General features: G+C 35.9%; 1 protein-coding gene across 3 annotated transcripts in view; it reads left to right on the forward strand.

Annotated features, from left to right (window-relative positions):
* The window catches only part of Tpk1 (thiamin pyrophosphokinase 1), a 340,045-nt gene that overhangs the window by 164,363 nt on the left and 152,560 nt on the right, over nucleotides 1-23,122 (forward strand). For all 3 annotated transcript variants that reach the window (XM_076859623.2, XM_076859627.2, XM_076859619.2), the window contains one exon: nucleotides 18,362-18,457. In XM_076859623.2, coding sequence (XP_076715738.1) covers nucleotides 18,362-18,457 — 96 coding nt within the window. The remainder of the gene's footprint in view (nucleotides 1-18,361; nucleotides 18,458-23,122) is intronic.

Raw genomic sequence — 23,122 nt, forward strand, 5'->3', positions numbered from 1 at the left:
GGGATGATTTATCTCATGTGCTCTGCCTTTATAAGTGACTCTATTTGCTGCTGAATCCTTTACTACTATGCTGCACAGTGTGTAGGTCCCTTGTACTGGGGACACAGTAGTGAAACAGAATGTAAGGGTAACTTCACGGAGCTTGCCACTTAAAGCCAATAGATTGGTTAGTATTTGATAGTCATGGGAAGGTTTAATGAATATATCAGAAGACTGGCAATTCTTATACAATATTTAACTACTCATATGATAGACTTTTATTTTTTAATTTTCTATATCTTTTTTCCAAACAATTAAATCTATTTATTTATTTTTATTTAAAATTTATTATTTTATGGTAGAATGCATTTTGACATAAAGTGCACACTTTTATTATCGTTTGGATATGAACTACCTCCTAAAAGCTCATATGTGAGTAAATGATAGAAAGTTTAGAGAAGAAATGATCGCCCCCCCCCCCAAGAGCTTTAATCCAATAGGTTATTCGATCCTTTGAAGGAATTAACTGCGGGACGCTGAAGGCAGATGCAGTGTGGCTCGATGAGGTGGGTCGTTGGGGGCCTACCTTTGGGGTATGTATTATATCTGGTAAGTGAAGTCTGTCTCTGCTTCCTGATCATCCTGTGGGCCTCTTCCCTCCACTACACTCTTCCACCATGATGCTCAGCCTTACCTCCAGCCCTGAGGAAAGGAGCCAGCTCTCTATGGATGGAAATCTCTGGAACTCTGAACCCCCAAATAAACTTTTCCGCCTTTACAGTTGTTCTTGTCAGAACTTGTAGTCATAGCAACAAAAAAAGCTGACTAAAAGGACTTTAATATTCCTAACATATAAATTAATTTATATATTGATAAAATTATGTTGTTAATCAAAGTATTTACCATAACCTTAGTGTTTGAAACATTTTTCTTTTTTAAAAATTATGTAAGTATAGCATGCTAAACATAAATCTATCCTTTTTTAGGTGGGTTGTGATTTCACCGTGATTAGAATCCATGTATTATTAGCAGAAATAGTTGTTACAGCTGTAGATGGTGGCCATGGAGAAACTGATCTGAACATTTACCATTCCACAGCATATTCTGAAAATTACTTATTGTGAAATATTTTGCTAAGCCTGTTTTCTTGTCATTTGTCTTTCTATTAAGATTTAAATTAAAACTCATTCAAAATAGTGTTAATTATTTATATACTACTTTATAATCTTGCATATGTTAACCTCGATGTACATTTATTTTAATAATTAAAAAACTTTTAATTGTCTTTCTAGTTAAACATGAGAATAGAATCCATTTTGATATAATCATACAAGTGTTATTATAATTAGGAACCCATTCTTGTGTATGTACAAGATGGTGAGATTTGCTGTGATGTATTTATCTATCTGTATAGGATAGTTGTGTCAGATTCATTCCACTGTCTTTTCTTTTCCAATCCCCCATCCCTACTAAACTTCCTACCCATTCTTCCACCTTATTGGTGGTTAGCTTCCACATATCAGACCTTTATCCACATATTCCACACATGATATTCCATATATAAGGCCTTTGGTTTTTTTAGGGATTGTCTTATTTCACTTAGTATGATAGTTTCCAGATCCATCCATTTACCTGTGAATGTCATAAGGTCATTCTTCCTATGGTTGAGTAATACTCCATTGTGTATATATACCACATTTTCTTTATCCATTCATCTGTTGAAAGGCACCTAGGTTGGCTTCAAAGCTTGGCTACTGTGAATTGTGCTGCTGTAATATTGATGTGGCTGCATCACTGTAGTATGCTGATTTTAAATCCTCTGGATATCTATGGAAGAGTGGGATAGCTGGGTCAACTGGTGGTTCCATTCCTAGTTTTTTAGGAATCTACATACTGCTTTCCAGAGTGTTTGTACCAATTTGCAGCCAACAAGTATGAGTGTACCCTTTCCTCACAACTTCACCAATATTTGTTGTTACTTTTATTCTTGATAATTGCCCTGTTCTTTGGAGTGAGATGAAATCTCAGGGTAATTTTAATTTGCATTTCTATAATTGTTAGAGATGTTGAATTTTTTTTATATATTTGTTGACCATTCATATTTTTTTTAAGTAAGTGTCTCTTCATTTCCTATGCCTATTTATTGGTTAGGTCTTTACTTTTTTGTGTGTGTTATATTTTTTGCATTCTTTGTATATCCTGGAAATAAACACTTTATCTGAAGTGCTAGTGTCAAAGATGTTCTCCTATTCTGGAGAAACTTTTTAATTTGATGCCATTTCATCTATTGATATTTTTTTATGTATGTGTATAGTGCTACGGATCAAACCCAGGGCTTTGTGCATGTGAGGCAAGCACTCTACCAACTGAGCTATATTGCTAGCCCCCATCTGTTGATTTTTTATTTTACTTCTTGTGCTTTAGGATTCTTGTGAAGGAAGTCAGTTCCTGTGCTGATATATGCTGGGTGTAGGGCCTATATTAACTTCTACTATGTGCAGGGTTTCTGGTCTAGTTGCTAGGTCTTTGATATACTTTGATTTGAATTTTGTGTAGTGTGAGATAGGGGCTAAATTTTATTCTATTACACATGGATTATCCAGTTTTCCCAGCACTATTTGTTGAAGAGGTTATCTTTTCTCCAATGTATGTTTTTGGCACATTTGTCTAGTATGAGGTAGCTGTATTTACATGGGTTTGTCTCTGTATCTTTTATTTTGTTCCATTGGTCTTCACGCCTGTTTTGGTGCCAATGCTTTGCCATTTTTGTTACTGTAGCTCTGTAGTATACTTTAAGGACTGTTATTGTGAAGCTTCCTGCTTTGCTTTTCTTGCTGAGGATTGCTTTGGCTATCTTGGAACCCTTATTTTTCCAATGAATTTCATGACTGCTTTTTCTGTTTCTACGAACTATGTCATTAGACTTCTGATGGAAATTGCATTGAATCTGTAATAGCACTTTTTGTAGTATGGCCCTTTTAACAAAATTAATTCTTCCTATCCAAGAACATGGGAGGTCTTTCCATCTTCTGAGGTCTTCTTCAATTTTTTCTCTAGTGTTCTGTAGTTTTCTTTGTAGAGGTCTTTTGCCTCTTTTTTTAGATTGATTCACATGTATTTTATTTTATTTTTTGAGGCAATTGTGAATGGGATAGTTTTCCTAATTTCTCTCTTAGCTGATTCATCATTGGTGTACAGGAATGCAGTTGATTTGTGTGTGTTAATTTTGTATCCTGCTACCTTGCAGAATTCATCCATGAGTTCTAGAACTTTTGTGTTGAAGTTTTTTGGTCTTCTAAATATTGGATCATGTCATCAGCAAACAAAGATAGATTGATGTCTTCTTTTCCTATTTGTATCCGTATAATTTATTTATCCCTTCCTCCCTTCCTTCCTCCCTTCCTCCCTCCCTTCCTTCCTTTCTTTTGCCTAATTGTTCTAGCTAGAGTTTTAAGGACTATGTTGAATAGAAGTGCTAAAAATAGGCATCCCTATCTTGTTCTTGTTTTTCAAGGGAATGCTTTAATCTTTTCTCCTTTTTGAATGGTGTTGGCCTTGGGTTTAACATATATAGGTTTTCTATGTTGAGGCATGTTCCTTCTATCTCTAGTTTTTCTGGTGTTTTGAACATGAATGGATGCTCTATTTTGTCAAATGCTTTTTCTGCATCAGTGTGGATAATCATGTGATTCTTGTCTTTAAGTCTTTTGATGCCATGAATTACATTTATGGATTTCCATGCATTCCTTGTATATGAACCCCATGTGTTTATCATTGCACTATTTTTAACATATTTTGTTTGCAATTTGCCAGAATTTTATTAAGAATTCTTGCATCAATGTTCATCAAGGATATTAGTCTGAAGTTTTTTCCTTGATGAGTCTTTGTTGGGTTTTGGTATCAGATTAATATTGATTTCATAGACTTAGTCTGGAAGAGTTCCCTCCTTTTGTATTTGGTAGAATAATTGGTGGAGGATTGGTATTAATTCTTTAATAGTCTCATAGAACTCGGCTGAGAATCCATCCAGTCCTGGGCTTTTCTTTGTTAGGCTTTTGATGACTTCTTCAATTTCATTGCTTGAAATTGATTTCTTAAAATTTTCTATATCCTCCTGGTTCCCCTTGGGTGGGTCTCTAAGATTTTGTTGATATCTTTAAGATTTTCTGGGTTATTGGAGTATAAATTTTCAAATAGTTTTTGATTGTCCTCTGTATTTCAGTAGTGTCTATGATGATATTTGCCTTTTCATCACAGATTTTAATAATTTGAGTCTTTTTCTTTCTTTGGTTAGCTTGCTAATGGATGGTCAATTTTGTTTATTCTTTCAAATAACCAACCTTTTGTTTTGTTGATTTTTAAAATTATTTTCTTAATCTCAATTTCATTGATTTTACCTTTGATTTTAATTATTTCCTGTATTCTATTGTTTAGTTGTTGATTTGTTCTTCATTTTCTAGGCCCTTAAGATGTTATGTTAGTTTATTTATTTGGTATCTTTCTATGCTTTTAATATACAAGCTCAATGCCATTATGAACTTTCTTCTTAAAACCACCTTCATAGTGTTCCAGAAATTTTGATAAGTTATATCATTATTCTCATTTACCTCTAAGTTCTTTTTTAAATTTTATCCCTGATTTCTTCTGCTATCTAGTCATCATTCAATAGTGTATCATTTAATCTCCAAGTGTTAGAGTAACTTTTATTTTTTATCTTATTGTCAATTTCTTTTTTTCATTCCATTATGACCTGATAGAATGAAGGGTATTACCTCTATTTTTTTGAGAAGTCAATAATTGTGGGATTATTTTTTAATCTTTATTTATTTTTATGTGGTGCTCAGGATCGAACTTAGTGCCTCACACGTGGTAGGCAAGCAGATCTACCACTGAGCCATGACCCCAGCCTACCTCTCTTTTTTAGAATGTGATAAGAGTTGCTTTGTGGTCTATTTTAGAAAATATTCCATGTGCTGCTGAAAAGAAAGTGTATTCAATCATTGATGGATGAAATATTCTATATATGTCTGTTAAGTCTCAATTATTAATTGTATCTTTTTAGTTTTATAGCTTCTTTATTTTTTGTTTGAAAGATCTGTCTACTGATGACAGAGGTATATTAAAGTCACCTAGTTATTGTGTTTTGATATATTTGATTCTTGACATTGAGAAGCATTTGTTTGATGTATATAAATATTTATGATTGTTATTTCTTTCATGAGTTTTATGAGTTCCTTTAGCAGTATGAAATGAACTTCTTTGTCTCTTCTGCTTGATTTTGGGTTGAAGTTCATCTTATCTGATATGAGACTAGAAACCCCTGCTTGATTAACAATATCCATGTAAATGATTTTTTTTTTCATCTATTTACCTTCTGTCTAGGAAGGGTTTGCCTATGTGTCGAGTGACTTATAGACAGCATTTTGTTGAGTCTTATTTTTTAGTCCAATCTGCCAGCCTATATCTTTTGATTGATGAGTTTATATTATTTATCAATGTTATTATTGAGAGATGGTTTTTATTTCATGTCATTTTGATTCACTTCTAGTTTCTAAGTTGAATTAGATTTTCCTTTCATTCACTACTCTTCTAATGTAGTTCCTCTTGCTGCTAGTTTTTATTTTTTTTTTCTATTTCTTCTTCATGAAATATTTTATTGAGTATTTTTTAGTGTAGGCTTTATAGTTGTAAATTCTTTTAACTTTTGTGTATCTTAGAAGGTTTTTACTTTATAATCATTTCTGAAGCTTAATCTTGCTGGATATAGTATTCTTGATTTGGGTCCATTTTCTTTCAGAGCTTGGTATATATTATCCCAAGATCTCCAAGCTTTTAGGAGCTGGGTTGAGAAATTGGCTGTGATCCAGATTGATTTACTTCTATATGTGACCAGTCCTTTTCCTCTAGCAGCTTTTAAAATTCTATCCTTATTCTGTGTGTTTGGCATTTTAAAAATAATGTTATTTGCAGTAGGTCTGTTGTAATTTTGTATATTTGGAGTCCAATATGCCTCCTGTATTTGATTTTCCCTTATTCTTAAGGTTTGGGAAATTTTCTGATATTTTTTTTTCATTGAAAAGATTGTGCATTCCTTTAGTTTGTACTTCAGAGCCTTCATCTATCCTGATGAATCTTAGATTTGGCCTTTTAATGTTATCCCATTTCCTTGAAAATTATTTTTATGGACTCTTAACATCTTTTCATCAAGATCAACTTTATTTTCAAGATTATGTACTTTGTCTTTATTACCTGAATATCTCTGTTTCACGTGGTTTAGTCTATCGGTGATGCTTTCCATTGAATTTTTTATTTGATTTATTGATTCCTTCTTTTCACGGTTTTCTGTATTATTCTCCTTCAGAGTCTCTCTCTCCTTATTGAAGTGATCTTTCACTTCTTATATTTTCTCTCTAATTTCACTCTTTACATCATCTTTTACCTTGTAGATCAGTTTAACTATGAACTTTCTAAATTTCTTCCCTGACATTTCCTTTATTGTGATATCAATGGAGTCTGTTGTTGAGGCCTTCTAAGTTATTTGGGATGGTTTCTTCCCTGGATGTTTTATATTGTTTGTGTGTCTATCTACACAAATGGATCTCAGGCAGCAGAGTTTCTTCCCTGTGAATTAGTAGGGTCCTTGTAGGCTTCCAGTACCTCAAAGATTAGGGGAGCCAAATAACAGCAACAATCTATGCAAACAATACATAGTACTAAATTAAATACTTGTTATTACATCTACATTGCTAGTGGGCAAAATAAATAGAAATGGTAGGATCCGCAATTTCCATCAGTAAAAACAGTAAGTAATCATGTATTATGTCTTGAATAAAATCAAACAACAGTATTATCTATGATTTCTGCAGCAAAAACAAACACTACAGAATTAGTGGTAGGTGCTGGGATTATATAAACCAATTAGTGCTTGGTTAAGAATAGAGTTAATTAAGAGGAAAGAAGAAGATATAGGTTTAAAAGAATTTGCAATTTCAAAAGGTGAATAGAGAAAATGCACAAAGAGATGTAGGATGTGTTGGTTATGGGTGGGAAGAGAAAGTAAAAGAAAGTCAATGAGAATTTATGTTCACTCTGCCCAACTGTCTTCTGTTTGTTACTTCTTGAGGTATGTACTGAACACAAGTAGGCCTGGGCTATCAAATCCTTCTTTTTTTGTATGTTTTTCACTGAGATGCCAGTTGGAATTAAAAATTCTCAGCTTCCCTTCTCAGCAGTATGAGGTGGGGTGAAATGGCAAGTACTGTCAGCTCCACTCCAGGGTGAAGTCGCTGCTGGATTGTGGGAGACGAGTTCCTGTAGCTGGAGCTCCCGAGGTTGGGACTCGGGTCTAATGAGCCCCGCTTGCTTTAGTGCATGGTGAGTAGGTCTGGAGATAGGAAATCAACCTCTACAATCTGGAAGTTGCCTCTCTCCACTGGCAGATACTCAGGAGTCTTCCCAAGATTCTACTGATGGGATGGAGGAGCCAATTCTTTGCAGCTTCTGTGGCCCATGGAGGACTGACCCTTCCCAGGCTCCCAGGCTCAGTCCTGAGCATGTAGTCACAGCTCCCTGTTCAAATTCCTGACCCACTTCAGTTGGTCCTGTGAGTTCCCAGATTCAGAGGGGGCTCTCCCAGGCCTCCCTGATTTCTATTGCCCCAAGCAAAATACTCTCTGTGCCTGATTTCCTCTGGATTTGGTAGGCTCAGTCTATGTCACAACAATGGTGTCTGCCAGGACTGTGTATCTCCTGGATCCCAGTTCTTGGTTACTATGTATCTCCTGGATCCCAGTTCTTGGTTACTATTATTGCTACCCCAGTGCAGTTGCCTCGAGGTGGCTCCTGCCTCAGTGCTCTGGGGACAACTGTTACATTTTCCAATTTAATTTGTTATTATTTTTGTTATTATTACATCTTTTCTAATATGATCTGATTCTCAACATTGAAATTTTTATTCTACTGTGACTCCTGTATGGAGAAGAAGCTATGAAATCAGTCAATAACTTTCTGAACATGCATCTCTGATTTTAGTATACTGTAATTAGCATCTGACTTTTGTTTTCCTCATATAACAAGTGACTATGTTTAAATAATTATAATTTTCTTTCAAATTATATTCATCTCTGTATATCGAATAATGAAACTACTGAGGTATATCATCTTTATATTTAACAGAATTTTTTTTAAAAGTCTGCATGTATATGTATATATAAAACATGCAAATTTAACTCACATTTTATTTAATTTTCATTGTTTCTGCCCAATCTTCAGTTAAGACCTAGTATTTTGGGGTGCAAATATTAATGTTGTTATTCTATGCCTTATGGTAAAATTATGTCTTTATAAACTCTTTTCTGTGCTTTAATGTCAAAATAAGGTAGAACACAATTATAATGACAGTTTTTGATTAGCACAAATTCATTGCCCAACCTGATAATGAATGTTCTGCTAGTAAGAGGCCAATTGATCATGTCTTTAGGGACCCAAGCTTTCCCATTCTGCCTGTATTCTCTATCTAGTGTTTTATCTTCTCCTAATCTCCCAATGCATATGATCCTTAAATTCTAGATTTTCAATTCCTAGATACTGACCTGTGTGTGACAGATAAAACCTAGATGATAATACACCTCATGCAAATTTTCATTTTTAAGTACAGGTAAAACATTGAAATGTAGGAAGAAGTCAATTTCTAGGTATCTTATTCTTAAACAACATAAATGAATATTTTCTCTATCTGTGGAAAGGCAGGAGGTATATTGCATATAACAGAAAACAGTGGGCTTCAACAACAGCAACAACAAAAAAGGTTATTTATTGTGTTGTATAACTGAAAAGGAGAGAGGTGGATTTAGGTGGTGATGCTCAGTTGGGCAACAGACACAATATCCAGGCTCCAATTCTTTCTTACACTTTGAACTGCCGTGTCAGCCTCAGTCAGGGACCACTGTGTGCATCTATGACCCTCTAGGTTGTCCTGTTGCATTGTGTGGCTGCATCTCAACACACCTTGTGCTGAAGAACAGGGTCCTCATCCTGTGTTCCATGTGCACCTGCAGCCATTCTTGTGCTCTCTGGCTGGAGTTGTGGTGTGTGTGCTTTCTCTAAACCATTTGCAGTGGGTGGATAGGGAAATGAACTCTGCTGATCATCCTGGCACCTTTTGTTTGTGAAATTTTATGTCTGAGAAAGAGGAAATAAATGCTCACAGGGAAAAAGAAAAAAAAAACAGTGGCTAATATCTAATCAAAGGGGAACTGATGTTGGGTAATCAGTTATTTTGGCAGTGTTCATATGAAGAACTTAAAGAAAATGGAAGAAATAAAAAGGGCAATGTCTTCATATTACCTTGACTAATTGTCCATTTCATGTTTTCATATCAGCTGTGGCTGTGGGTTTTGATTGTGTGGTTTTAGCATTGATGTCAGGAAGGTTTGCAATTGGTAAGGAAAGAATTAATTCCAGTTGTGTCGCTTTAGCATACAAAGGAATGAAAAGTAGCAAAGAATATGAGTCAAATATGACCTATTTGATTTTAGACTTGGAATTTTTTATTTTGTTGGTTAGGGTTAGTCTGTTCTGAGAATGTCAAACTCAGTAACTTTTTAAAAAATTTTCTTTTGAAATGGGAAAAGTGTTTTATTGATGATTTCACTACCAAGAGACTGGGATGCCAGATTGACTGAAAAACATCTTTTCAGTCTTATTCAAATCAAAATTTAAAATCATTGCTATGAAGCACATAATTTTAGGAAAGAACAAAATGTTTCTACTACCTTCTTCAGCAGAATTTTTCACCCCAGTACAACATGCAGCACTGATCACACATGAGAAATGAAACACCTGGCAGGTAGTAAGTGTGCTGGGTGCCTACTGTGTGCTATTCCATGTACTCACACAACAGCACACAAGTGGAGGATTAGCCTCTGCTTCTGTGGAGCATGCATTCTGCTAAAGAAGGACCTAGACAGTAATGTGTCCTATGGAGAAACAGAAAAATGTGGGTAGGATGTGGACAATCTGGAGGGCCAAGAACAGGCCTGCCCCTGGTTGGCAGTGAACCATGTTTTCACAGGATGGAATGGGTGATCTGGGTGTGCCACATATAAAACATGGAATTTTAATAGAGTCTCATGAAGTTCTTTACAGAACTTTTATACATTTGTCTTGTTTCAAGTCAGCAAGGACATATTACATGAATGTTGTCCTCTCTGTATTTCACATAGGGATCATAAGAAGTTGGGCTAATATAACACAAGGCAGAGTTGGAATTTATTTTAGGATTTATAAACAAAGCTGTTGTTGGTGGTGGTGGTGATGATAGTGGAGATGGTGGTGGTAGTAGTGGTGGTGTTGGTGCTAATGGTGGTAGTGGTAATGATGGTGGTGGTTTTAGTAATGGTGTTGGTGATTGTGGTAGTAGTAGTTATGGTGAGTAGTGGTGTTGATGATGGTTTGCTGGTGGTGGTGGTGATAGTGGTACTGTTGGTGGTGGTGGTGATAGTGGTGCTGTTGGTGGTGGTAGTGAGGGGGGGGTGGTGGTGGTGGTGATACTGCTGTTGCTGCTGGTGATCATAGAGGCTGTAGAAGTGGAGAAACCCTGGCCACTTATTAGTGTTTTTCTTTCTTTGAACATCTGTTCTAGTCACCAACAAACATATGCCTCTATGCCCTTACTCCCAACTACTCTTAGTCTTTGTTTTAATTTTCATATTTTTCTTAATTTACTTACAATTAGTTCATCAGACTATCAAATAACTAGTATGTGTTCTTACTGAATAGTATCTCTGAGGTTATAATGTTTTATATTTAATTCATACCTCATATCTGATGGCATATTGGCATATATATGTGTGCATATGTATGTATACTTATATATACTTGTCTTTATATAATTTTGTGTGAATTATCTACTCTAGAACATTCATGAAATATTTATAATAATTACTGTTGCATTTTTGTAAGTCATTATTTCTTTTGGAATTCTACTGCACCTAGAGTTTTGGTTGCAGGATTTATCTATTTCCTGAAACTTCATTACTTGTAGCATTCCATAGCAGTGAGTAGTCTCTTTGCTTGCTTTCCTATCTGATTATTTCCGATGTTGCATTTTGAGAAAAAGTGTTTTGTTTATGAAACTAGGACCAATGGTATTTGAATAAAAAAAGAAGGAAAATAATTGTATTTGTAAGTTCTTTGTATTTTTGACATAAATCATCTTGAGGAATTATTTTCTTATTGAAGAAATCACACTCTAGTATTTGAAGCCATTTATAATACTTAATGTTTTATGACATTTTCTTAATAAACCTCCTGCTTTTGCAGAGTGTTATTTTTAAGATATCTGTTCTTTTCATTCACTTTTTGTTGAGCGTGCCTTGTTGAGTACCGTGGTCCCCTTATCTGTGGTTTTACTTGCCGTGGTTTCAGTTACGTCTGCTATAGTCCAAAAAAATCAAATAGAAAACTCCAGAAGTGAGCAATTTGATTTAAAATGAGTAAGTTTTTAATCGTGCTATTCCACATAGCATGAAGTCAGTGCTATGGAAGCCCCTCAGTCCTTCCTGTCCAGGACATGCACTGTCACTTTGTCCCACACATCCATGCTTCAGGCGACACCTGCTGGTCAGTTAGGTCCTTACTTGCCTTATCGGTGGGTCTCAGATCCACTGGAGGTGGCTCACTACAGTGTTCAGGTAGCCTCAGGCCGTGTCACAGTGACAAGTGAATGTGTCTTCTCACTCCATTTCAGCACACAGGCATTGTGTCACCTCACATTGTCACAAGTGTGAATACAGCACAACAAGATACTTGGAGAGAAGCACCACATTCACATAACTTTATTCTAGTATGTTTTATGATTGTCTTTTTATTATGGGCTAGTGCTGTTGACCTCTTACTTTGCTTATGTATAAATTAACCTTTACATTATGTGTGTATAAGAAAAGCACATGATGTGTTGGATTTGTACTTCCCGTGGCTTCAGACATCCCCGGGATCTGCATCCCCTGTGGATAAGGGGGCTCATGTAGAGACAGTTAGATGCCCTGGACAGGAGTGATGACTCTGTGCTGATGGCTTTGCCCTCACCTGTCCCACTTGGTGTAGTGACCAGATGCAGATGCAGCTGGAGGCACATGTTCATTACATCTGTCTCTGCAAGCCAAGAGGGAGAGTTTGTTACTTGATAGAGGTCTGGATCCTAAATGACTTAACAACCAGGATCAGTCGAATAGATGAGGAAAATGAAATGGTATGTATTATTTGAAAGAAACATAAAACCTTTTCTATATGATCCAAGGGAGTACAAAAGGCCAGTTTATAAGACAATAAAGGGAGATATACTTCAACTTGGTATGAGGATTTTATAGTCTTAACAGAATCATTTAAATATCACATGGGCTGGTCATATATTTTCTTTCACTGTAGGTTTGTGCCAGCTTAGCAGGAAGGATAGAGAAGGGAATCAGTTTGGTCAGGCACCAAATGTTCAATGGATACTTACTGAGTATTATTGTTCTGGGTGCTGGTGCTATAAAATGAAGAGGCACTGCCCGCACTCTTTAGATTTAAAGTATGCAATATTTAGAATGTACATAAGTAAAGAAATAATAGAACAGATATTAAGTAGCTAATATTCAATTGAAGAGGTGTTGCTTATATGGATCAAGATTTACTAAATGGTATGAAGAGATAATTAACATACTTTAGCTTTATGTATACCTGGCTGCTGTATCCACAGGTTCTGTATCTGTGTTAGTCAGCTTTTTGTTTTTGTGGCTAAAATGCCAGATAATAACAACTAGGCGAAGGAAGAGTTTATTTTAGTTCATGGTTTTAGAGGTTCGGTATGTTGACAGCTGATTTGGGGCCAAGTGAGACAGAACATCATGACTGAAGGGCATGAGGGGAAAGCTACTCATCTGCTGACAGCCTGGGAGGGTGGGGAGGGGGGAGGAAGTGAGAGAAAGAGACAGACAGAGATACACCTTCTGTATTAACACAGTAGCTTTTGGGAGACACCTCATATTCAAACTATATCAGCATCTGAGGGTGCAGCAATGGATTGAAAATAGTTCAGAAAAATGTGCCAATATAGATATGTATGGAATCTTTTTCTTGTCATTATTCACTAAACAATACAGTATAACAATTATTTACATAGAATTGACACTTTATTATGTTTTAGAAGAAATATGGAGGAGATCTCAAGTATACAGGTTATATGCAAACACCAAGCCATGTTGTATATGAGACTTGAGCACCTGTGGATTTGGTGTCCTCAGAGGTTCTGGAACCAATCTCTATAGGATGGTGTGCAGTTGTACTGCCTGCATGTCTATAACTCATGAACCTATGATATATGCATGTGTTTTTAAAATTCATTTTCACTGACAGAATGTTACAATGGTTGAGTATGTCACCATTTTGTTATTAGTGAGGTGTGTGACATGTATGCCAATTTTATTTTTTATTTTCATTATTATGATTATGAGTAAAAAAATCAACAGCTTTTCATGGTCATTGGCTTTTTCAGGTTTACCTTTCTATAATTTGCCTATTAAAATACTCTGCTTATGTTTCAACCAATTATTTATTCATTACACATTCTTAGGAGTTCTTTATATATGTTGGATAGTAATACTCTTTTACTTATGTGTGTAGGAAGTATCTTCTTTCATTGTAAAATTTACTTGTTTTTGCTTTATTCGTGTTGCTTTTTGGTGAACAAGTTCCTAATATAAAGTAGTAGGCTTTGTTAATTTTTTCCTATCTTACTTAAGAAATGACCTGTACTACACCTAGGTCCTATCATTTTCTACTTTATTTTCTTATGAATGGTTTTAGACTTTGCTATTAAGTTTCCAATATGTATGAATCTGTTTCTGTCTTCTTGTTCAGCTAATTGTTCAACAGCTGTGTATGGTGTGCTTATGGGGTGCCAGTCACTGAGTGGTTCCTGGAAGACGCCTTTCCTCGATGTGGGCATGTCTCTCTGCCCTTATGGTGCTAATCTTCCAGTGTTTCATTTTGCCCATACCATTTCTTGTTAGTTACAACAGCTCTTTAAACCTGAATACCCAGAAAGGCGAGTTCAGCCACCTCCTTTGAGCTAAATTGCCTAGACTTTTCTTGATCCTTTATTCCTTCATATTAATTTCATGAGCATCTTTTCAAATTTCTTGAAACTTTTGTTGATTTAATGACATTTATTGCTTTTCCAACCCTGGGAGTCTTTGATACTCTTTTCATGTATACATCATGACTAAATAATAGTGAATGGTCAATAATTAGCTTCCTAATTAAAAAAACATGTCCTAAACAATGTTTCATGCAACTAAAAAAAAAAATCAAAGTACTGATTAAAGCAAAGGTTTCCACTCAAACCTTGGTATGAGAAGATTGGAGTTTTATATTTTATGCTTTTGGAAGATGTCTGTATATTTTGAAATAAGCTAAGTGATTTCTTTTGCTTGAAAACTAATTATATCCTTATATATGTATGAATCATAAAATGATGAGTAAACCTGAGATACTTTTTATAAGTTATTTTTCAATATGACCTTTCACCTTCTGGTGCCATGATGAGCTATCTCCCTTTGCAGTCTGTCTAACTGAACAGACCCAAGGATAGGTACGAAATGCTTTAGTATTGATAGTGTACTTATTCCCAAGTACAGGGTTTTCCAATAAAGCTCTGTTTTAAGGAATGTAGCTGGATCCCAAAGTACAAATGGAATTTCAAATGCCTACCCTGCTAGCCAAAAGAAAGGGAACAATTCAGGGATGAATTGAAGACTGACCTTCTTCCAATCACTTACTGGATGTGGGTGTTTGCTAAGAATTTCTCAGTATGAGAAGAGGAAGAAAAGGAACCTGCCTCTGTCTGTTTTACAGATGAACACATAAATATATTTATATTTTATATGTAGTATTATGATATTCACTTCCCTTTTATACTGGTGGATGCCTACCTCTTCTGTATACAGTATTATTCAATAAAGCAGCAAACATAATAATAAGCCCTTAAAAATATTGGTTGGACCTCTGGTAGTTTTTTTATAACTATATATGGCTTTTCCTGATTTAGATTTGTGGGGTAAGAGCTGTCTGATAAAACAGACTATAGTCAATTCAACATACTGGAACAGAATTTTAAAGTGGTCATTTTAACTTTCTCTGTTCTTTCTGCTTTTCCTTTAAAGTGTGTATGTTTTTGAAAGCATATTGGGAGTGGAGGGTTGGGGATGGCATTGTTGTTCCTTACTTTAAAATATTTTTAAAGGTTAGAACAAAAACAGAATAACCTTGATATTAACATATGCTGAATTCTTTGACATCAATCCAAATCTTACTAATTCATTATGAACCTAGATTAATAAAATGAAGTACTAAAAATACTAATCCATCTTGAAAAATGGTGTACTCATCAAAGGAGTGTGTTATTAGATTTGAGTTATTTAAAACTGTACTTGTATATTGACAAAAACTGCATGCAAAATATGTATAGAAAGAAATTGGAGCCACCTGGTGGCTCATAAAATAATTCTCTGTGTCCTAAAAAATGTTTCATACAACTAAAAAAAAAAAAGTCAAAGTACTGATTAAAGCAAAGGTTTCCACGCAAACCTTGGCATGAGAAGATTGGAGTTTTATATTTTATGCTTTTGGAAAATTATATATATTATAGAATTCTTTATATTTTGAGATAAACCATGTTTTTTAATTAGGGAGCTAATATTACAAACTATTTATTAGAAAGTCTTGTACTTTCCTTAGTGGCCAAATCTCCTGACTTCAGTATTTTCTGGGTATTTGGTGAATGTAAAGAGTTTTTTTTTAATATCAAGTTTTTTAAATACCAAGATTTTTCACTGGAAAAATCTCAATGCCACAGTGATGTTTAGTTTTGTTCTATCTAATAAGTAGTTGTAAATCAATATTAATGTGTGACACGTAGGTGGACATTGCCTGGTCCTCGATGGCGTTTCTCCGTGTCTCTCTCTCTGCAGCAACTTGGTGCTTCTCGTCTGCAGCCTCCTGTTTCTCCTGTCACATCTGATGGGTTACCTTAGGACCCAGGAAGCGGTGAAAACATTTCTGTTTGGCCAGAGGCCTGTTTGTGATTGCACTGGGAGGCCTATTTTGTTTTGCTGGCCTCCTAAGTGTTGAAAGCTGCCCGTTGAGACCGTTTGGATCTTTTTCCACTTCCAGTGAATTCAATCTCAATCTCTGTTGAGGTTAGAATCGTTTAAACTCGTGAAAATCCCAAGAAGCTATGGAAGGCTGTCCCGGCCTCAGCTCGAGTTTATAGATGTTCTTGCTGTAGACGAGTCATGAAGTTTTCAGTATTAGTCGTTCTTCTCCTTGGCCTGACCTGGGCTTTTCTCTGGGTCCATTTCAAGTGATGAGGTAAAGTAAGATATTCCACTCTTGTTTACATGTTTTTAGTGCCTTTCTTTTTTTTTTTTTTTTGGAAGTGTCGTCCTCATGGAACCAATTCTAGAAATGTCACAAAACATCCATTTGTAAGAATGCCTTCCCCCTTCCTGGGAGTGAAGATGGCCATTGTCTCTCCCCTCACTGCTGCTAATTGCTGCCTCGTTGACCAGTTGTCATCAAGGCAATGGTGTTCTCTTGTTTTATTTTCTTAATCTGTAGCATCGCTGTGGTGCTAGGTCATTTCTGGGGTTCTGTTCAAGTGTCATTTTCCCCATAGTGCTCTCTGATGATTCTGTGAAGGCAACTGTGAGGCAGACAGGCATCTATTAATCATCTGTGGCTATTTCTATTTGCCTGTTAAGTTTTATTTCCTCTTATTGTTTCTACTATCAGCATTAAACGAGAAAGATGGGTTTCCGTTGTCATAAATGCTATATTTTACAATAAGATGCTGTGTTGTCCTAGCCCCTTGCCGGAGTACGTTCACGGTATTTAATAGGCTACATATCTATTATTCAAGAAAGGTTATTTAGAGATTTATTGAACAGTTACTATGCAGCAGAACAATGCCAGGAAGTAGAAACACTAACAAATGCAACCAAGTTTCTGCCCTCAGGGAACTTTCAGTTTGACCATGTCTGATTTGGTGATAGTCTAATCTCTTCAACCCTGATAATATTCCTATATGCTGTGGCATATGCTTAGATCTTTTCTAGAAATGTTAGCCTGTGATTAGTCACTTCTTTATACCCTTGCCTAAGCAATTATAGTGAATTGCAATGTTCTCTTAGGGTCAGGAAAGTATATGTCAATGATCTTGTAAAGATGACATATACATCTTTTAGAGCGTAATATATTTCTGAATGATGAGGAATTAAGTTTTTCATTGGTCACTACATTGTAGGACAGTCATAAATGAGTGAAGCACAGGTTGAGCTTGATGCGTTTAAAGAGACCTTGAGGTAACAGAAGAACCTTTAAATCTACCGAGAATGGTCCTTAGAATAATTTAAGAGGCAGTAGGAATGTTTTGTATCCTTGAGAACTCTTTGAATGGCAACTTTATAGACTAGATTATATTTAACTTTCCCTTACTCAGCTGTTTGTCAGAGTCCAGGAATTGTTTTACTTCTGAATTAAGAAGTCGGGTGTCCCATCGTGCTCTGGTTTTACCTCTCTTTGCCCCCTGCAACAGTGGGAAAGAAGGTGTCATTTCAAAAATGATTTCTTGGGCCATCTAAGTTGACTAGTGCCAATGAACTGGCACGTGATGGCTTTATATTTGTAACTATACTTTAGTGCTTTTCAGCAGGTAAGGTGTCTGTTGTAGAGAAGGCAAAGATCTTATAAATTCACTTCATTATGTCTGAAAGGGAATCCGAGAGGCATTTATGCCAGCACAGCTCTTTGTGCTGCTTTTCACACGGGGGTAAACTGGGCCATCAAGAAAGTAAACGGGACAGCTAATTTAATTTTATATAAAATGTAAAATTTAATCATTACTTTTTTTTTTTCAAAATTTGTCTTTCCATCCATGTAAGTAAACTTATGAGATTCCCTAAAGACTTCCTTAGAAATGCTTTCATTTTAATTTCATGTGATTTCACTATGCATATAATTTATTATACTTGTACAAAGTCATTCTTTTAATCTTGAATGTCATCACATCAGTGTTTTTCAAGACTATTTATGTTATATGACCTGTACCCTTCTTGGAACAATCATTCTCCCCAAGAAGAGCACAGTTTATGCTACATTAGTGTAATTGGAATGTTGTAGTATATTAACCCCATTCCTGGGAAATAAAAAGATGATGATGATGATTCTGATTACAGAGAAATCATACATAGTGTCTGCTGATGCCCGTGGTACAGCTCTGGCTCTTGTTCATGAGGCTAAAGACTTTACTGATTCTTACATTTCTCTGTCTTCAATTCATTAGGGGTGTGAGCTCCTTTCAACTCCAGACCAGGACCACACTGACTTTACCAAGTGCCTTAAAGTGCTCCAAAAGAAGATAGAAGAAAAAGACCTACAGGTAAGATATGCGCCAATTTGGTAGTTAAGGCTCTTATCACCAAGGATATGAAAGGGCTTGTCTAAGGCTTCTACTTATCTGAAATAGTTAATTACTTTTGTGCTGTTCTTTTTAGATTTATGTCAGTTTTTTTTCTCCCTGTATATCAAATAAGGCTTACTTAGCTATAAAAACCTTAGCAGGTCCACATAACTCAAAGGTCGCAAATCTAAACATCTCACAGCGACAAGGTATAAAATGAGTGAACTGGACCATGTCTAAGGTAATCAAAACTGAGAACTCATTGGTGGCCTAAAGTGACTAGGTATTCTTCATCTCTGGCTCATTTTTGCCACATAGAGCAGCAAGTATTTTATAATGTATCTGTTCAAATATCGACTGCAAATAAACAAACAAATATGGTCTTGATTTGGGCCATGGGCTATCAACTGAACACTCACATGTAAAGAAATAAAATACTAACTTTCCGTGTGTGTGTATGTGCGCGCGTGTGTGTGTGTGTGTGTGTGTGTGTGTGTGAGAAAGAGAGAGAGAGAGAGAGAGAGAGAGAGAGAGAGATTGATTTTGATTTATATTTTAAGCCACAGAAGAATCTACTGCTTTACATGTACTCTTTAAGCATGTTAAGTGATTTTCATCTATAATCTCAATGTTTAATCACTTTACTTACTTAATTTACAAGTTTTTATTTTGCTACATTTTTTTGGTATCTGTTGAAATGATACCAAAGGGTATTTAAGTCTTTTCTTAATGAAAATCTATAAAATTATACCTAAAATATTGGATGACAAATTATCTTTTGTTTTTGCCTTCGGCCAGGGCAAAAAGATAAGCTGAGATGCATGATCAATTATGCAATTTTCAACCTGGAAGATACTCTTACGTGTTGGATGCTTTTGATAGTACTAGTAACAGTACTAGTAATAGTACTAGTAACCTTTCCTTAGTAATCAAGTGAGAGAGGGTAGCCTTCAGGCACAGCTCAGTCAGATCTCAGCCCTGCTGTGTAAATTTTGTCTTCAGACTGGTTCTCCCATTGTCCCCACATGCCACCAGCAGCACATTGTTCCCACATGTCACCATCATTAAACTCAACTCCCATCCTCTATCCATAAAGCCTCTCCTTTATTTGGCAGAGGAGGATGAGAGTGTTCTGAGTTTCTTAGAATAGTATGAGCAGTGGGATGCATCCACATGGCTCACATATTCAAACCTCATGGCTAATACACATTTGGAGGGATGCTATAGGCATTATGCAATTCTAACCAAAATGTCCTTCTTAGCAATACAGTGTATCAGAGATTTACTCTAGCATATATTTTCCAAGTTGAAGTAGTTGAAGTAGTAAAATCTTTTTCTTCCTTTGAAGAAAAACCTTGTTAACTGTCATAATTGGCAGGTAGTTCAATGTGCAAACTCAACAAAAGTAATCGAGTAAACATTTCTCGTCTCCGTTCTACCTTTGCTGAATATATGAAATGTGCAGTGCCATTTTCAGCAATAAATTGCTACAATTAAATATTTGTTTAATACAAACAGAAAACAGCCAATGGAAAGTTATACATTTATCCAGATGCAGCTGATTTTGAGTTTCTTGGGAAAAAAAAAATTGTAAATCTTCACTCCTGTGTTTCGATTTTCCTAGCCTTTCTGCTTTTAAATTTTTCAAAGCTAGGAATGCAGTTATGTGAGTCACATTTATTGTTAATTGGTAGTATCTATAATATAGCGTTCAGTCATTGAGGCTCAAAAGAAATAATCCCATCTCAAACTCGATAAGACCCAAGTCCAGAGGGAGCCTCAGAGTGGGGGAAGAGGATGTGATCTGCCAATAAAAACCTTGATGGAGATGGGGCCTGCCTACTGGGGAGTCCTGAGTAAATACACCTGTTGCAGGACTTGCATTGGGCAGAGCCTTTCTTTCTGTTTCTAAAATGTGATGTATTCCCTCCTCTCACCTACCTCGAGGTGTTTATTCATGTTTGCCCGTCTGCCTAGAATCCTGTTTTTCCTTGTCTTTGCCTAGAGCACGTGTGACACAGTTTTCCTAATTTTCTTTAACTATTAGTCTTGGCTAGGTGCTGCTACTCCGTATTTCCATATCTCCCCTTATTTCTCCTTTAGGACCCTGTGAACACTTACGATCATTTCCTTAATCATTTCTAATTGCTGGAAGCCTTCTTCCCAGCTGGACTGTACAGCCCCTGAAGCTTTAGTCAGCTCTGCTTGTTGGATACTTAACGGTGGTACGTTGCACGTAAGAGGTGCTCTGTGAATATTTTGTATATTTTATGCTTTATGGGAGCACACAGGAGAGCAGAGCGGAACACATTTAGGAGAAGGACTTTTTAGAGAAGCTGAGACACAATAAACAAATAGGAGCTAGGTGCCAAAGGGAAGAAGAGAGTTTGAAGAAGTGCCACAGGCAGCACTCGGCAGGAGGGGCAACTCTCCACTTCCATCTTCTCTGGAACCAAGATAGGCCTGAGAAGTAAGCTGACATAGCACAGCTCAACAGGAGGAAAACAATAAAAAGTGCACACGGCACAAGAGCCACTATAAAGAAATGAAGCCCCAAGAAGCACTGGAGTCAATTCAGTGTATCCAGGGTTGGACAGAAAGTATTGAATCAGGAAGAAGCAACTGAATTATGTGGGACAGCTTAAAAGAGAAGAATTACTTTAACCAGCTCAGTACAGAACACTTGCGATCTAGACTTCTCAGCCTTGGGCATAAGGATGTTGCCTTTTGTATATGAGATTTTCATCTCCTATTTTCCAGAAACTGCAGAGTGACTTTTGTACCTACTGTTTTTTAAGTGTCTTTAACTTAAATATTCAGTATGCCCCAGTGGCATTTTGTGGGATAGTATGTTCTTAACTTTTTCAACTTCAATGAGCTGATGGCATATAACTTGAAGAGATTTATGATGAGAATATAGGGATTTATTTGCTGTTTTTTAAAAAGCACAGCTAGATTAAGCAAAGGCTGTATTACTCCACAATTAAAATTTTTCAAGGTAGCTCTCATATAGCCTGAAAAAACAGTGGTCAATAACAGTCCCTCTTATCTGTGGCTTAATTTTCTACATTTTCAGCTACCTGTGGTTAACTGTACTCAAAAATCACCCAGAAAATTCCAGAAATAAATAATTCATAAGTTTTAAATTCTGCACCATTTTGAGTGGCATGTTAAAAATCTCACTATTCCTGCTCTGTGCTTTCCAGAACGTGAGTCATCCCTTTGTTCAGTAGATGTGTGTGGTCATACTGCCCTCCCATTAGCCGCTCAGTTGCTCTCCCCATTACCCTAGTGACATATCACCACCAGGCTATGCTCAGGCGACCCTTGTGCAGTGGCCTGATGCTGTCACAGTGTCCCCCCTTCACCTCACTTCATCTCAACACAGGGGCGTCAGGTTGGTGTGCAAAATCACAAGCGGAGAAAGTATGATGACTCAGCACGATGAGGTATTTTGAGAGAAAGGAGACCATGCTCATAAAACTTTGTTCTGGTATATTGTTATAATTATCCTATTTTATCATTGACTGTCATTGCTAATTTCTTGCTATTCCTAATTTACAAATTAAACTTTATCACAGGAAAATAAAACTTTGTACATATGATGTTTGGTACTACCCATGGTTTCAGGTATCCACTGGGGATCCTGGAATGTATCCCCTGTGAATCGGGGGGACTGTCGTGTATTAAATCCAAACTGACTTTCCGGGAGCTTCCATCTTTAATTGAGAAGTACAATATTGCACTTGCTTTGATGAAATAGCGAGAGAAAAACGAGATTAGAATATAATACAGGTTCCCCCTCTACACATGCTCCTATCTCAACATGATTTGGTGAAGAATTTAAAAATTTCTTCCTAAAGTACATAGTTTTAAGCAGTATCAAATAATTTTTATACTTCTTCTCTTACTCTTATAAAACCTATCAAATTATCATATATTTCTAGTTTTCTGCTTATTAAGTTATAAATATGAATTTGTAATCAAAGTGTAATCAAAGATTAAGAGATCACACTATGAAATAAAATTTTAATTATAATATAAATAAGTGAAATGCTAAGTAGTCTTTAATATGCTAAGAAACTATGCTGTGTTACATATTAGAACTTTATAGAATTTGGATTAGGTTCTGTTTTTATCCTAAAGGAGTTTACTATCTAGAACACAAGAGTAAAGAAAAATTCTCCCAAAATTATTTTTTCACCTATTTTAAACTTAATTGCCCTCAACTGTTATTTTTCTGCAAAAGGGTTCTCTGATACATGTGGCTTTGTAATGTTTTGCTTTCATGTTGTCACATGGTTGTCCGTAAATGAGTCATGAATAATACATTATCAGAATACCATCTGATATGACTGAATCTTCAAACAGCACATATTCTAAAGCTATGATACACTCTGGAGATCCAAACCATGGGATTCAGTGGAAAACATTAAAAGCTATTTCCCCAACCATCTAAAAATGTAAGTGTATGTTCTTCAGGATGAAGCAGTAATGAATTTAGATTATATGGTCCTCAGAATAACAAGATAGGTTTCTTTAAGATATTTACTAGTATTATGTGGCAATAGAATCAGTTATTTCATTTGCTGACATTTCAAACGCAGACGTTATTGACAAAATTTGCCATTAATTTCTATTTAC

The sequence above is a fragment of the Callospermophilus lateralis genome, chromosome 1, assembly GCF_048772815.1.
Source record: "Callospermophilus lateralis isolate mCalLat2 chromosome 1, mCalLat2.hap1, whole genome shotgun sequence".
Classification (NCBI taxonomy): Eukaryota; Metazoa; Chordata; class Mammalia; order Rodentia; family Sciuridae; genus Callospermophilus; species Callospermophilus lateralis.